This window comes from Lucilia sericata, unplaced genomic scaffold (genome assembly GCF_015586225.1).
Source record: "Lucilia sericata isolate MDLA Ls3-8-SP2 unplaced genomic scaffold, ASM1558622v1 Contig000078F_arrow, whole genome shotgun sequence".
NCBI classification, from domain to species: domain Eukaryota; kingdom Metazoa; phylum Arthropoda; class Insecta; order Diptera; family Calliphoridae; genus Lucilia; species Lucilia sericata.
This window is the reverse complement of record NW_023994111.1, coordinates 303,366-320,943: the sequence shown is the minus strand read 5'-3', so window position 1 is coordinate 320,943 and position 17,578 is coordinate 303,366. Positions and strand designations below refer to the sequence as shown.

The 17,578-nt window shown below is 30.9% G+C and overlaps 2 protein-coding genes across 3 annotated transcripts; one reads left to right on the top strand and one right to left on the bottom strand.

Moving 5' to 3' along the window:
* Positions 1 to 7,830: 7,830 nt before the first annotated feature.
* On the top strand, positions 7,831 to 9,770 carry LOC119616533. 2 transcript variants are annotated; one of them, XM_037972939.1, is made up of 5 exons: positions 7,831 to 8,297; positions 8,353 to 8,455; positions 8,519 to 8,571; positions 8,630 to 8,777; positions 8,842 to 9,770. In XM_037972939.1, exons 1-5 carry the CDS (start codon positions 8,076 to 8,078, stop codon positions 9,498 to 9,500), a joined length of 1,185 nt encoding a protein of 394 aa, XP_037828867.1. In that variant the 5' UTR covers positions 7,831 to 8,075; the 3' UTR covers positions 9,501 to 9,770. The 2 variants fall into 2 exon arrangements, with proteins under 2 accessions (XP_037828867.1, XP_037828866.1); XM_037972938.1 differs by having other exon boundaries at positions 8,353 to 8,571; positions 8,842 to 9,765.
* Positions 9,771 to 11,609: 1,839 nt separating this feature from the next.
* On the bottom strand, positions 11,610 to 12,609 carry LOC119616535. Its single transcript, XM_037972941.1, has 2 exons — positions 12,045 to 12,609; positions 11,610 to 11,982 (listed from the first exon to the last, which is right to left on the bottom strand). Exons 1-2 carry the CDS (start codon positions 12,475 to 12,477, stop codon positions 11,681 to 11,683), a joined length of 735 nt encoding a protein of 244 aa, XP_037828869.1. The 5' UTR covers positions 12,478 to 12,609; the 3' UTR covers positions 11,610 to 11,680.
* Between the last annotated feature and the right edge of the window lie 4,969 nt (positions 12,610 to 17,578).

The following is a 17,578-nucleotide window of genomic DNA, read 5'->3' as shown; positions in this document are numbered from 1 at the left end:
TGGGACATATTAGTATTTGGAAAATAATAAAAAATTTATTTCTCAGAAATTTGTAGTTATTAGCATTTTATTGCTTTTAACATACCACTTCGATAAAGTATTTACCTCTATGTAAAAAATACTCATTAAAATAAGGCCCCTGATATTGATACTATATCTAAATCTTCAAAAGTTTACGAACATTAGTTTTACATTTATATGAGAGGTGGGAAATGGGGAACGTCCACAATTGCCAGTTCTCCTACTTATTTACAAATGTTCATATGGATTTCAATGTTACCCATCCAAAATTTGATGATTTTAGCTCTAGTGGTTTTCCAAATATACGAGTTTTTATATTTAGTCAGAGTTGGCAATTTTATGTATTTCCCTTTAAATTTCAGGTTTTTTCCCAAGTTAAATTATTTGTAGTAAACATTGAATATTTCAGAACATAAAATGGAGTAATTACAAATGACCATAGTCTAGTCAATAGTTTTCTCTATTTTCCAGTCCATAGTCTAGCGTATTGTATAGTACATAGTCTAGTCTATATTATAATCTATAGTCTAGTGTAGAGTTTGACATTGTATATTTTCTAAACTATTCATCTAATTTAATAATTTTAGACCCTAACTAAAGCCTATGCCTTTTAGTTTGACAATATTTCATTTAAAATATTATAGTTTTCACATAAGGATAATAATGTTAAAATGCGTTCTCTAGTCAAGAATATCACAAAAAGGTATTATCCATTTTCTTTATTCCTTCACCAAAAAAGCCTATAATGTCTCAACAATATATACAAATTTCAGATTGGGACAATGAGGGGATCTCAAGTAAATCAACTTTTAGTAAAATAATCCACATCATTTCCATACAAATTTCAAAATTTATAATTTTATTTCTTGATGAACACAATAATAGTCTGAAAGTATTCAAACAAAAAATAAATAAAATCGGGGGGTCTGGTTGTATTGGGGCTAGGTGAAATAATGGAGCGATTTCAACTATTTTGAATGGCGTTCGTCCTTGGACCAAGAGAAGCGGATGTTCCAAATTTCATCAAATTATCTCAAAAATTGCGGCCTGTATAGTGCGCACAAGGTTTACATGGACACACAGACAGACGGACGGACGGACGGACAGACGGACATAGCTTAATCGACTCAGGAAGTAATTCTGAACCGATTGGTATACTTTAAGGTGGGTGTAGGACCAATATTTTTGGGTGTTACAAACATCAGCACAAACGCACAATACCCTCCCCCCTATAGTGGTGTAGGGTATAAAAACTAACAAAAACTATGTAGTTTTCATACACAATTTTAAAATTTGTGTTCTTTTTTTTCTGAATTCGGCCATAAGTCTTTGGATGACTAAATTTAACACAAGATAGATATCAATTTCTATATAAAATTTAAATTGCGAATTGTTGAACATTTTAAAAAGAACTCTGTAATCTTGGATTATTTCTTTTTTAAAGAATTTACAAAAAATGTTGTTTAAAAAAAGTATTAATAAAAAAGGCGGACTATATGAAATGGACTATATGCGAAGTGGACTTAAGAACAAATAATTTGTATAAAATTCGAAAAAAGCCTGCAAGTGAATAGGATTGTTTTGGCCTACATCCGTTTTTGGCCTTTGTGGAATGGACTGTAAGCGAAAACTACTGTAGTCTAATCTAAATTCTAGTCTGGTTTATAGTCTAGTATAGTATATATAGTCTATAGTCTAAAGTCTAGTTAATTGTTTGGGTACTAGTTTATAGTCGAGATTCAATATTCTTAATTTTTTTATAAAATTTATTGAAATTTTGTAGTTATTTGGTAAATTAAACAAGTAAGAAAGTATAGTCGGGCGTGATCGACCATATGATACCCTACACCAGTTATGAATGTGATTTTTTTTCATAATAAAGCATTTTTCTTCTATTACCTTGTTCCGATACATTTAAGCAATTTATGGATGAAAAACTAATTTTCTGAAAGAGGCTTTATATGGGGGCTAGGGGCAAATATGGTCCAAGCCTGATAAAATTTTGTGAATATAAGTATTTATATGTACATAATATTTTATTGTGCTGAATTTCATCGCTATATTTGTGTTTATAAGTTAATTTTGGACATTCAAGTAATTTTCTGAAGGGGACTTTGTATGGGAGCTAGGGTCAAATTAGGCCCGATCTCTATGAAATTTGGCAAGGTCATCAAGGCTTATATAAAACTTAGTTGTGTGTATAGTTATCAATATACAGTTATATTTAACATAATTATGAGCTCAGAAACCCTTTTCGGGGGGTTCTGTTGTATGGGGGCTAGGTGAAATAATGGACCAATTTTAACCATTTTTAATAGGCTTCGTCCTTGGGCCAAAAAAGCCAGCCAGACGGACATAGCTAAATCGACTCAGAAAACGATTCTAAGCCGATTGGTATACTTTAAGGTGGGTATAGGACGAATATTTTTGTATGTTACAAACATCAGCACAAACCCAATATATCCTCCCCACTAAAGTGGTGTAGGGTATAAAAATGTCCAGCTATTGATTAAATTTGACGTTTTCTATTGGTTTTGCAAAAACTCAATCTGACAGTTTCTAACGATTTTTGTGACATATTTTAACGGGAAATGGTGGAAAAATAGTATTTAGTTTATATGGGAGGTAGGTGACCTAATTCAAGTCCGGCCATTTATCCCTGAATGTTCATGTGAATTTCAAATCGGTTTTGCAAAAACCTCAATCTGACAGTTTCTAACGATTTTTGAGACATATTTTAACGAGAAATGGTGGAAAAATAGTATTTAGTTTATAGGGAGGTGGGTGACCTAATTCAAGTCCGGCCATTTTCCCCCGAATGTTTATATGAATATCAAAGTAGCTTGTTCAAAATTTTATGATTCTAGCTCTAAAAGTTTCTCAGATATTAGATTTTTTCTATTTATTTCATATGGCCTCCCATTTTGTCTTAAATATTCATATTGATAACAGTATATAAATAACTAGACTACAAGTAGCTGTAATCTCGAAAAATTACAACTTTTGTAGTTTAACAATTTTCTAAAGCTAGCAGCAAAACATTTAATATTACTTCGATTAATGGGACATGCAGTTAATTACAAAAATAAGTGTGCAGAAATACAGACATTTGGTTTTATTTCAAAAGATATATATTTTCTTTAAACAAAACAGTAACACAATTGTTTTTTTTTTTTGAAAACAATTATGATAATTATTATTTACTACTTTTTTCTAGATATTTCGGGTATTGAGTTCTCATTTATGGAGAAGTTAAATAGGTGTAAAATTTACGTCGCAAAAGTAAGTATACAGATAATTTCAATTGCCCAATTCACAAGCCTCGTGTATCTCCGTATCGTGTGTATTTTTGTGTTAGTTCATAAGTAAACATTCAAAAAAGTGCTTTAAAGTGAAATAAAATTAAAAGTAATTCCTATTATTGCTATAATTAATTTAGTTTTTCAATTTAATTGTATTTTTAACCTTTAACTTATGAGGTAGTAGTAATTTTTAAACTCTCTTTTTTATTTTTTTAATTTGTGAAAAAGAGACTTGCGAAAACAGTTAAATTTTTTTAAATAAATTTTAAATTTTATCCTTGTTTTTGTTAATAATTCTTTTAGAAGCAAGGTAAGTATTATTGGATAGTAAGCCAGACAGATCTATCGGACAAGAACTGCTGGAGTCAGATTGGGTCAAAGTTGGACATATTGGTCAAACAGGGTTTTATTCAAATGAGTGCAAAAATTGTCCAAAGGAGTTCAGAGAGATATTTCTTCATTTTTGAGTCGGGTCACTTGATATGAAATTGCCCATATATGGATAACGATGCGATACTAATTTCTCATTGCTTTTCGCAAGAGATATTCCAGGAGGAATTCACTTCCTCTTAAACTTTTATATGTAAGTTCTAATGAATAAATCAATATGATTACACAAGTTTGCCCATGATCCGTGTAAGTCCAGAAAAATTTTGGTAAAAATCTAGGACGTCTAATTTTTTAAATATTCATTTCGCCTATATGCTACTATATGCCTAAGGTCTTAAAAATTTGTAGGCTTATACTTTAGAATATTATAAGTCCAATACTATTAAAAGTTTATTCAAGAAAATGAGTTTCAGTGCTTATTCTTGAAGCTAAATATCGGCTCAAGTTCTTCAGGTCCACTAAGTAGTTGAAAATACTCTATATATAGACACCTTTTCAGAGTAACAGTATTTTTCACACATGAAAAAATCTATGCGTACAGCATTAGCATTAACTCTGTGTACACAGTTTTTCATAATCAACTCTTATGTTCCTGTAAAACGACCTTAAAGTTTAAAGGACATACGATTTCTATTGACGTAACTCCAAATTTATATAAAACATTTGGTATTAATACTAATATCAAGCTGAGAACATCTGCTTCAAATTAATATAATTTATTTCAGTTCATCAGGATCAAAAAAGAAATGAAAGCCTAAAGGAAATTTGTCACAAAAAAGTAGTTAAACAATTTTTGTTTCGAAAATGAGAGCTTTTTGAAACTTATCTTTTTAGATTTTTTACCTATGTGAGTCAAATAAATACTGTAGATGGAATGTACGGATTTCCAGCTTTCATTTGATATATAAATATTTAAAATATTCGTTTGATTTTGTAAGTCTTTTAAACTTTAAAGTCCTTTTATAAGGACATAAGAGCTGATTATAAAAATCAGAGTGTGCAGAGTTGCTATATATGGACTCTAGTTTCAGATGCATATCAACTTCCTATGTGTGAAAGTTTTTTTTTTTTCAAAATTGTTACTGGGTGAGAGAATCCCATAAGGCCTCTTGGAATAATGAAACAGTGGGTAGAACCACGAAGATCCTATGGGGTGACCCTCATGAGAGTAAGACGAAAAATCTCCTCAAAATGAGCCAGTCTGAAGTTAGTATGATGCTACGTATTCTTAGTGGACACACAGGATTACGAGCACATCTATGCAAAATTGGACGTGCGGATTCAGACGAATGTGGAGAGGACAGTGAAACTCTGGAGCACTTTCTTTGCCACTGCCAGGCATTCGTCGAAGTTAGATCCAAGTATCTTGGAAGTGATGTTCTTAGGAGTTACGTTCTGGAAACTGAGTTTATGAACACTGAAAAATAATTCATAAATTTGTTTCATGATAAGGCGCGCACAACAGGCCCGATAGTGGCCCAGGTGTATTTCTTCGGATTTGATGTAATATACATCCTCCTACCTACCTACCTACAGGGTGTTACAAGTCATAATAATAGTTCATTAAAATCAACAGACATCAGTTTCCTGCAGGGGATCTAAAATAAATTTAAAAATGATATGTCTAATGTTAACTATTAATATAATTATAATTTTTAAAATATCAATCAGCAGACTTTAGTGTTTAGCGACCGAGTTTTGTAATATTCTACGTTTTATAATTAATTTGTCCAATGTACTTATTCCAATTGCACAATGTTTACAAGAAAATGGCAAATGAAAACAAGTAAGAAAGTATAGCCGGGCGTGACCGACCATATGATACCCTACACCAATTATGAATATTAAATGTGATTTATTTTTCATAATAAAGCATTTATCTTCAATATTACCTTATTCCGATACATTTAAGCAATTTATTGATGAAAAACTAATTTTCTGAAAGAGGCTTAATATGGGGGCTAGGGGCAAATATGGACCAAACCCGATAAAGTTTTGTGAATGTATTTATATTTATATAATATTTATTTGTGCTGAACTTCATCGCGATATTTGTGTTTATAAGTTAATTTTGTGCATTCAAGTAATTTTCTGAAGGGGACTTTGTATGGGAGCTATGGTCAAATGAGGACCGATCTTTATGAAATTTGGCGAGGTCATCAAGACTTATATAAAACTTAGTTGTGCCGCTTTTTATCGATATACGGGTATATTTAACATAATTATGAGCTCAGAAGCCCTTTTCGGGAGGTTCTGTTGTATGGGGGCTAGGTGAAATAATGGACTGATTTTAACCATTTTCAATCGGCTTCGTTCTTGGACCGCGTGTGCGCCAAATTTCATCGAATTATCTTGAAAATTGCGACCTGTACCTTGCGCACAATGTTTACATGGAAAGCCAGCCAGACGGACGGACATAGCTTAATCGACTCAGATAACGATTCTAAGCCGGTTGATATACTTTAAGGTTGGTATAGGACGAATATTTTTGTATGTTACAAACATCAGCACAAACATAATATACCCTCCCCACTAAAGTGGTGTAGGGTATAAAAATTCTCTCTAGATAATTTTGGGGCAATTCTGCAATACATTGTTGTTAGATTATAGTCAGTCTGCAAAAGTTAACAAATAAAATTCATAATAATAGAGAAACAAAAGAAAACATGTCGAAATAAAATTCTCTCCAGAGAATTTTGGATCATTTCTACATTAGTCTTAAAAAGTCGGTTATTTACGTTGCCAAATACCAAATTTTAGAACAGTTCTGCATTACATTGTAGTTAGCTTATTATTAGCATTGTAGTTAGTATTTTTTCGTAGTCGACTACAAAATTGCTGGTAGGGAAGTGCACCAAGTACTAACATACACTCAGTTTTGCAAGACAGTGTATGCAAATAATTCTCTTTAAAGATCTATACAAATTGTAGAATGAACTTTATCAAAATATTGAGGTGCGCGGCTACGCATCTTCAAAGATGGACTTTTCGTTTGTCACAAGCAATTTTTTAAGACATTTTAACTTTGACTGCTCGTATCATTAAAATATCTTATATAATCCTTAAAAATGAAATACTTGTAGATATATGTAAGTCGGTTTCATTGAGTTAAAATATTGTTTGCATTTAACCATATACACTTCTTACGAAGTATATATGGTTAAGGTATACAAATATTCATTTCAAACGGAATCTTCTTATTTTATGTAAAAGTGGACTTTTCATCACACATGTTTCAAATATATTAAATTATTTAAGCGTACATATTTATGTTTGAAAACAAAAAACTTGCGTTCATAATTTACTTTAAACATCCATTAATAATGAGACCGAACGGAAATGATCATCCTGTAGCACCCTCTTCAAGTCGATCAACATTACGATTCTATTTAAAATCATGTATATTTGTATTCGCTTAAAATACAGTTATTGTTTAAATAAATACAAATGCTATATACATATAGATATCTATTTACGTCATCGCATGGACTGTGAAAAATCCTGTTGCATGGATACATGCTTAAATTTATATATGTATATGCATATACATCCCTTTATATTAAATCAGATACAACCCCAGTTTTGGAGTTTATGTAAATAAAAACACGAATCACAACTGCAACGGACGTTTCAGAGTGCCACCGTACTTGACAATTGTTTGTCTGGATTGCATCCAAAAATAGATAAATATGTATTTATGGGATGGTTAGAATGAATGTTTAAGTATAGTAGCACACATGTTTTTGAAATGTTCATTTACTTTCGGGTTTAAATTATAAACTACATACTACAAAATTCAAAGACTTTTGTCGATTTTATGAGAATTGAATATATGTATGTATATTCTCATTCAATCTTCTTCAGACATCTGAAAAATGTTTAAACATCCCCATATTTGATATACAATTAAAGATTAAACTTATATAAAGTGAGAAAATTTTTGTCAAATCGAAACGATTGGATTGTTTTATATGCATTTCCATGAGAAGGTCCACCAGGACTGAAAAAATAAACATTCTTCATTATTTAACAAAATTTGATATATGGTCTTCTATTATACTAAAGACAAATTGTGTTGAAAATATTTAAAATCGGTCTAAAGGTACGTTCACACCTATGAAATATTTGCATAAAATATTTTTTCACTTGTTTGTTGTAAAACATATGAAATAAAAACAGAGTTGGTTTTATGTTCACATTGTGACAAAATATTTGCCGTTTTTTGTTTCATGAAACAGCTGTCAAATAGCTAAAAATATAAACAGAAAAAACTTGTTTGCCGCCCGTTCAGATTGAACAAAATATTTGTGTGAAATAATTGTTTAGTGAAATAGTAAACAAACAGAAATTTATTTGTTTGAAATGAATAATGAAGATACTTTTCTTCTTTTATGCTGTGGTGTTGTATCAGTAATTCTTTTGGAAGGGAAAAAAGAAAAACAAGAAAGAGTATGGGTTCGTGAGTGGGTGCGAAGGCGAAAAGAGGAAGGGTGTTGCGCAAAGTTGTTGAAAGAGCTTCGCTTGGAAACTCCAACACTGTATCACAACTTTTTAAGAATGAAGGCAAAAGATTTTGATTATTTGGCAAGTTTCTATGTTGTAATATAAATTCCTAATTACCTTTTAATAGCTTCCTTAGTTAAATCTAGTTAAGCCTCTAATAACGAAGCAGACTACAAGATTCCGGGAACCCATTTCTGCCACCGAACGTTTAGCGGTTACTCTTCGTTACTTGGCAACAGGTGAGAGTTTTAGATCTCTCCAGTTTGTATTTCGGATACCGTTTAATACAATCTCGGTTATAGTTCCAGGAGTTTGTAATGCAATTTACAATGTACTTCAGCCGGAATATTTAAAGGTACCATTAACTGACGGTTATTTGGAATACACTAATTTCTTTAATTATCAAAATATAGACACCATCAACCATCGAAGAATGGAAAGCTATATCTGAGGAGTTTTTGCATAAGTGGAATTTTCCCAATTGCATAGGAGCTTTAGACGGAAAGCACGTGGTTATGAAAGCACCAGCACATTCAGGAAGTATTTATTACAATTATAAAGGTAAAATGAATTCCTAAACAATAAAATATGACTTATTTAAATTCCTATCCGCTATTTTGTAAAGGCACACATAGCATAGTCCTAATGGGGATTTCGGATGCATCTTATAAATTCCTGTATATTGATGTTGGATCAAATGGTCGGATATCAGATGGTGGCGTTTTTCGCAAAAGTTCCTTCAATGAAGCTATGACCAATAATAAACTTAATTTGCCACCTTCTGAACCACTTCCATCTAGAAATATTCCGGTACCATATGTGCTTGTTGCTGATGATGCATTCGCTATCTCACCACACTTGTTAAAACCCTATAGCTTGCGAACATTAACGGCAACACAAAGAATTTATAATTATAGATTGTCAAGAGCGAGAAGGGTTATAGAAAATGCTTTCGGAATTCTATCTGCTCGTTTTAGAATATTACGAAGCGCAATAATGCTTGAACCCACGAAAGTACGCACAATAACTTGTGCTTGCTGTGCTCTGCACAATTTTTTGATGACCCAAAAAAAAACCGTATATTTCAATCCGAAATTGGTTGACCACTATTCCGAGGATGGCACTCTAATCCCTGGTGAATGGCGGAATGACATCGACCAAAATTTACCAAACCTCCGACCACACCGCTCATATGTTAATCAAGAAACCTCAGTAATTCGAGAAGAATTCTCCCAATATTTTATTGAAGAGGGAGAAGTTCCGTTTCAATATAAACATATATAAAAATTCTACAGAAAGACTGTTGGTTTTTTATATAGCTAATTCAGTTATTAATATTACCACGATAATAAAGAAAATTTATAAAAAAAAATATGATTTTCTTAATTTAAATTTCTAAATCGGTTATAAATTTCTACTTGTAAATAGTTTACAGAAAAAATCAAATAAATAATAATATTAAAACTATGATTCAGTCCAGTCTAGCCTATAACCAAGTCTAAAGTCTAGACTATAGACTACATTATAAACTAGTATATTCTATAGTCCAGCCTACAGACTATTCTAGCTTATAGTCTAGGCTATAGTCCAGTCTATAGTCTACAATATAGTCTAGTCTATAGTTTAGTTTATAAACTAGACTAGACAATAGTCTCGACTATATCAATACAAATCTATAGACTTGTCAATAATCTAGTCTATAGACTAGTCAATTGCCTAGATTATAGACTATAGTCAATAGTCTAGACTATAGACTAGACAATAGTCTAGACTATAGACTAGTCAATAGTGTAGACTGTAGGCTAGTCAATAGTGTAGACTGTAGGCTAATCAATAGTCTAGACTATAGACTAGACTAGTCAATTGCCTAGATTATAGACTACTAGCTATACCCAGTGTGCTTTGCTACCCTAAAAGCAATATATGTAAATAAAAAATCTTCTTAATAATTTTGAAGATTCTAACTGTAATGTTTTCCAGAGATACATTTGTTCCGAACGTAAATTAAGATTTTGATGTAATCGATGACAAATTAAAAAAAAATCTAATATTTTCCCAGATATACGAAATTTTTTATTTAATTCATATAGGAGGTGCCAAGACCCCATTGAAAGTCCGCCCGTTATTCTCTAAATGTTCACATTAATGTCAAAGATCTTCATGTAGAATTTGAAGATTCTAGCTCTAATAGTTTCTCAGATATACGAATTTTTCTATTTAATTCACATGGGAACTCACAGCCCCCAGATGAAAGTCCGCCCTTTTTTTCTCCAAAATGTTCATATGTATAATAAAGTTCTTCTTGCAATATTTGAAGAATCTTGTTCTATTAGTTTCCCAGATAAGCGAAATTTTGTATTTAATTCATATGTGAGGTGCCAAGCCCCCATTGAAAGTCCGCCCGTTATTCTCTGAATGTTCACATGAATGTAAAAGTTCTTCAATTAAAATTTGAAGATTCTAGCTCTAATAGTTTCTCAGATATAATAATTTTCCTATTTAATTTATATGGGGCCTCCAAGCCCCCCATGACGAAAGTCCGCTCTTTTTTCTCCAAAATGTTCAGATGAATACTTAAGTTCTTAGTGCAAAATTTGAAGAATTTAGTTCTATTAGTTTCCCAGATAAACCAATTTTTGTATTTTATTAATATGGGAGGTGCTGATCCCCTCATGGGTAGTCCGCCAATTTATTTCCCAAAATGTTTACATGGATGTTAAAGTTACTCGTGCAAATTTTTAATATTCTAACTATAATAGTTTCCAAGATAAACGAATTTTTGTATTAAATTTATATGGGAGGTGCCACGCCCCCTAATGCTAATCCGCCCACTTTTTGTCTTAAATAATTATATTGATACTAAAGTTGCTCCGACAAAATTTGAAGACTCTAACTATTATATTATCTCAGATATACTAATTTAATATTTTCTTAATATGGGCGTGGCACGTCGCCCACATGAAATTTCAACATAAAAAGTAGCCTATAGTTCCTTCCAGACATACAGGAAGAAACTGTGAAAATTTCAGGAAAATCGGTCCAGCCGTTTAGCAGTCTATAAAGCACAAACAAACAAACAAACTTACATACATACAAACACACTTTCATTTTTATATATATAGATAGTCAATAGTCTAGACTATAGACTAGTCTATAGTGTAGACTATAGACTAGTCAATAGTCTAGTCAATAGTGTAGACTGTAGTCTAGTCAATAGTGTAGACTGTAGGCTAGTCAATAGTCTAGACTATAGACTAGTCAATGGTCTAGACTATAGACTATATATATATATATATATAAATCAATAGGACATACTAGAATGGATTATATTAAAGAATCATAAACAATTTTTAAGTTTATAATATAATAACAACAATGTTTGTTTCATATAAATACAATAACAAAAATATGTAAATTTAATAACAAAAATAAACGAAATATAAACATTAACTATAATACATTATTTAATTTTTACTATTACTATTTTTTTCCTCATCCAGGCATTGAATAAAGAAAAGAGTAACCTTTTTTCTCACAGTCGCAGCTTCTGTGCTATTTAAAGTTTTTAACTCGCTTAGAATGTAATTAGCGAAAGACGTATTTGGGTCTGATGCATTTTCTTTACGCTCTTTCATTACATTAACCGCATCACGCATTGTTTCTGCAATTTGTGTTGCTGCCGATTGTTGATTTGAGGGTTGTGTGCGACGGGTAATTGTTGGGGTAGATAATGGTGGTGTTGACGTAGTGGGGGTGTCGCTATCAACTGGATATAAGTTACAAGTTTTTTGTTATTGAGGTACATATTTTTTTAAAATATACACTTACTATTATTATCGGTACCATGGGCAATATTTAAATTGGAAATTGTTGGTTGTGTTTGGTGATCCTCGGCTCGGCCTACGAAAGCCATAGCATTAAAATATTTCCATTTAGGCATTTCCATTGTGCCCTGTCCTGACTTTGTTTTAGAACGGGCGGCATACCCCCTATATTGAATTCGCAAATTTGTCCATTTGGTGGTTACATCCACTACCGAATATGCGGGTTCAAAGTTATCGGCAATATTTAGCCAGCCAATGTCGCGAATGGCTTTATTGTGGTATCCATCCATTGAGGCGTTCCACAAACAGGGCTCAGCCTCTACCAATGAAATTAATTTAAAAATATAATTTTCTTCCCAATCTTTAAAAGATTTTGGTTTTGTACGGGCTTTTTTGGCTACTGGTTCTTTAACATCCATGTCTGCAAAATTTTGCATATTCTATGATTTTTAATTCAACATAAAGTAAATTTTAATGCCTTTGAAATTTATTTAAGTATGTATTTCTTTTTTGTTTTTATTTAATTTAATTTAACTGTGCACAATTTTTTTAATAAAAGTCAGCACAGCTGCTTGTTTACTTTTATTTTAATGTGGTCAATGCTATTTAAATATTAAATCGCTAAAAACTGCAAGTGCTTTTACAATATTATATTATTGGTTGTATATATTTAAGGAATTCATCAAGCGTTCTAATTCAGCTGATTTTAAGAGATTTTTTCAATACCTGGTAGTCTTTTTTCTTCTGACTACAGAGATGAAAAAAAAAAATCTGCACCCTCTTAGGGGCCGGGAGTTATGGACCTCCAAAGTTTTGATATATAATTGGATAATTCTTGATTACTAATTAACCGATATGGTCGATATGGGTATCATTGGAAAGGTCTTTGAAAGAACTTTCCATTGATGTATAAAATGATATATATCATTAACCCATTGAGAGCCAGAGTCAAATTTTATGTTTTTTCTTTTGAATTTTTTTTACAGATGTGCCGTTATCTCATAAATTTATCGACATAACGGTACCTCATCTCACATGAAATTTTGTAGACAACGTTTGGGGCTTTCCTATGATATATGTTTGAAAGCTATAACCCATGAAATGCAAGAGTTATGTTAGTTTGAAAATTAATATTTTTAGAAAATTTAAATTTTAATCATATTTAAGCAAACATCAACATTACCAATATGTTCGATATGGGTATCATTGGAAATGCCTTTGAAATAGCTTTCCATTGATGTATAATATGTATCATTAACCCATTGAGAGCCAGGGTCAAATTTTTTTTTTTTTTAATTTTGACTTTTTTAACAAAAAAATATATAGATATAAAAATACCTCATCTCACATGAAATTTTGTAGACAATATTTTGACATTTCCTATGATATACATATGTTTGAGAGCTATAATCCATGAAATGCAAAAGTTATGCAAGTTTAAACATTTTTGTCGTATGTAAGTGAAAATATTTAGTTTATTTATTATTTATTATTTCTATAAAATTAGTTAGAAATGTATGTCTTTTATTTAGTATTAGGTTATTTTAAAAATTAAAAAAAAATCGCTCAATTTTTTTAAAATAATTTTTCACTTTTTGGTGATATTGCTAGGATTTGTTATGACGCTTGATTTTTTAAAATAATGTTTCTCTTTTTGGTAAAATTGGTGAATTTTCTAAAATATGGCTCGATTTTTTTAAAATAATTTTTCATTTTTTAAAAATAGTTAAAGTTTTTAAAGTTTCCCCTAGCTAAAAGTGTAAAATATACATGTGCTAAAAATGTAAGAGTATGTATAAATATGAAAATTTAATGTGAGATGAGGTACGCTTATATCCATATATATTTGAGATAACGTTACTTTTGTAAAAAAGTCAAAAGAAAAAACATAAAATTTGAACTTGGCTCTCAATGGGTTAATGATATATGCCATACTATACATCAATTGAAAGGTATTTCAGAGACCTTTCCACTGACAGCCATATCGACCATATCGTTTAATCAGTAATCGAGATATATCCGATTATATATCAAAACTTTGGAGGCCCGTAACTCCCGGACCCTAATAGAGCGAAGAGTTTTTTTGCCTTTGTTATGTTACTATTATGTGGTATGTTTTAAAATCATCTGAATTAGAACGCTAGATTTATACCAAATATATATATAAATATATATATATACATATATATATATATATACTTTTTTAAACATTAAAAAATAAATTTTTCAAATCCAATAATTATTATAGGAAAAATTTTCAGTTTTTATTTATTTACTAGACAACACTCATTTTTTAGCCAAAATAACTCATAACAGCTGTTATTTAATGCTGTTTGTTCTTACATTTCACTTGCAAGACCAAACAATTATTTGCTGAAAATCGATGAAAATATTTTATGCATGGTGTTCACATTATGTTCACATTAATAACATATTTGATCACCGCCAAACAATTTTGTTTGTTACAAATCAGCTGTTTTTGTGTTTAATAATCAAAAATATTTGTTGTTCACATTAGTGCAAAGAAATATTTGTTAAAAATCGTCAAATATTTCATAAATGTGAACTTACCTTAAGTATTATTTCACTTACATATGTTTCATACAACCGGACCCCTAAATAGCGCTTTAGAGCGCAAAATTTCGTTAAATATATGTATACTAGTATACTACCAAAATCAGCAGATCTATAATTTATATGACCGTTAACCGAATTGCAGATTTTTGCAATCATTCACCCTAGCTCACATACAAGGTACTTTTTAGCAAATTACTTAGAACTCCATAACTCACTAAAATTAGTAATAAATAATTTTATATAAACGTAAATACCTCCACAAAATTTGATTAGGATCGGTCCATATTTAATCCTAGTTCCCATATAACACCACTTTTATATTTTTTCAATATATTGATTAAGTATATTAATCGGTCGACCATGCCCCACTGTACTTTCTTACATACATACATACATACATATGTATGTATGGGCAATTTCGTGTCAAGTGACCCAAATCAAAAATATGGATTTGGGCCAAGGCTAGTACTATTGAATAGTAGATCAGAGACACATTTTCAGTCGGAAGGATGGGAAGGGTCATAGTTGGGTCAAAGTTGGACAACCTCTCACCTATTGGTATAGCAAAAATTGTCCCAAGGAGTTTAGATAGCTATTTTTTCACTGTTTCAAAAAAAATTAAAACAACATTTTTCTTAATTTTTTTAAAATGGTTAATTTTTTTCTCAAAAGAAAGCTTTTAAAATTTCATATAACTGCTTTATAATCGCTTAATGGGATATATATAAAAAGTAAAAAATTACTTTAACACTCATTACTGGCTTAAAATTATTTGTACAGCGACGAATTTCAGGAGAGGAGAGATTTCAGGAGAGTCGATCTATAACTGGCGCCACTCACGTTCTTCCCTTTCAGAAAAATACTTCAACTAGCTTAAAAATGCCATGAATCAGTGAAATATAACATGATCCAGTTTTATCCGAGATATGACCAAAAATATCCATGTACATCTACAAAAAAGGGCTTAAAATTTTAAAAATCTTTTTTATTTCATAAATTTCATTTTTCAACACAACAAAATTTATAGAAATGAACATTTTAAATTAAATTATATTAATTTCCTATATTTTGTTAAAGACACATTGACATTTTTACACATATCTCGGAAGCTAGTAGAAATCCCAATCAAAAATTTTAACTACTTTGAAAATCGACAGAAACATATTTTATAGGAACCTAAATCTCTTCGTCAAATTTTATAAGGATCGGTCCGTAATTGACCCTATCCTCCATATAAGGTCCCCTTCAGAAAATTACTTTAATGCTCAAAACTTACTCAAAAATGCGAGTACAGCGGTGAAATTCTACATAAACAAGTTTTGTGCGAGGCAAAAACTCTATATCGAATTTCATAAGGATCGGTCCTTAATTGACCCTATCTCCCATATAAGGTCCCCTTCAGAAAATAACTTTCTACCTTAAAGAAACAAGTTTCGTATGAGCCAAAACATCCTATAACACCATCCAACCCCCTTTTAGTTCCTCTTCAGAAAATGACTTAAACTTTAATTACTGACTTAAAAATGAGATTATTATAACATTATGATTATCAAATTCTACATAAACAAGTTTTGTGAGAGTCAAAAACTCTTTATCAAATTGTATGGGTATCGGTCTATAATTTACCCCATCCCCCCATATAAGGTCCCCTTCAGAAAAAGGCTTTAACGCTATACTATACTACTACAGTGATGAAATTTCACGTAAACAAGTTTTGTATGAGGAAAAATGTCCTCTTCAGATATTTATGAGTATCAGTCTATAATTGACCCTAACCACCCTCTTGTCCCATATAAGGTCCCCTTTAGAAAATAATTTTAACGCTCATTACTGGCTCAAAACCGCAACATAAACAATATTTGTATGAACAAAAATCGTTCTATGAAATTATAGGATGATCGGTCCATAATTGACCACCTCCCCATATAAGGGCGCCTTTAACGCTCATTACTGGAATTAAAATACTACTAGATATATGAAATTCAACATAAACAAGTTTTATGGGAAATTAAATCTTTCTACGGATTGGATGAAGATGGATCGATAAATGACCACTTTAGAAAATTACTTTAACTCTCATTAGTTACTTGTATTGTATATATATATATGTATATAGTAATTTTCTCAGGAGATGAAATTCGAAATAAACAATTTCTTTACGAAACATAATTTATGTACAAAAGATTATGAAGATATAAGATTCACTCCAGAAAATTACTTTATCGCTCATCTATGGCTCAAAAGTTCTTACAAATTATGGTAGTCTTAAAGAAACTGAAATTTTTTAACTGAATTTGATGAGGATCTGTAATATAACTGATCGATTTCCTTCAGAAAATTACTTCAAGCCTCATGACTGAATTAAAGATACGAGTACAGCGATGAAATTCTATACAAATAATTATTGTATAAACTGATGAGGATAGACCCATAATTGACACCGCCCTCCATATAACTACTCTTACAAGAAACACAGTTTATGGTTATAAAAATTGGACAAAAAAATATAATATTTTTAATTCGGAAGAGCACGGTCCATACTTAAGCCCTCATTAATGGCTATCTTCCAAATATTACCTGATGTTCATGTTAATATCGACATATGGTAATACAATTCAACATAGATCTAATAAATGAGAAAATTGCTTCGATTATATCAAAGTTTATTTTTCGTCAATGGTTTGATGGTGGGTATATAAGATTCGACATGGTCGAATATAACACTCTTACTGTTACTTACATGTTTATTTTTATGTTTCTAGGTTTAATTTTATAGAAAACTCAAAAAGTACCAGTCGAAGTACGAAAAAGTACCAAAAGTACGAAAAAGTTCCCTTTTATAGATTCTCATTTACTCCGGGCTCTAAATGCTTAATTTCATGTGTCCAGGTTTAATTTTTAGGGAAACTTAAAAAAGTAACTTTATTATTAATTTCATATTTCTATATCAATATCATAAAA

Bases quoted from the DNA above. Each gene is read 5' to 3' on its own strand.
- LOC119616533 (XM_037972938.1), top strand. From the start codon at position 8,076: ATGAATAATGAAGATACTTTTCTTCTTTTATGCTGTGGTGTTGTATCA. The intron at 8,298-8,352 runs GCAAGTTTCTAT...TAGCTTCCTTAG, and splicing joins CAAAAGATTTTGATTATTTG to TTAAATCTAGTTAAGCCTCT. The intron at 8,572-8,629 runs GTACCATTAACT...ATCAAAATATAG, and splicing joins TTCAGCCGGAATATTTAAAG to ACACCATCAACCATCGAAGA.
- LOC119616535 (XM_037972941.1), bottom strand. From the start codon at position 12,477: ATGCAAAATTTTGCAGACATGGATGTTAAAGAACCAGTAGCCAAAAAA. The intron at 11,983-12,044 runs GTAAGTGTATAT...ACTTATATCCAG, and splicing joins CCATGGTACCGATAATAATA to TTGATAGCGACACCCCCACT.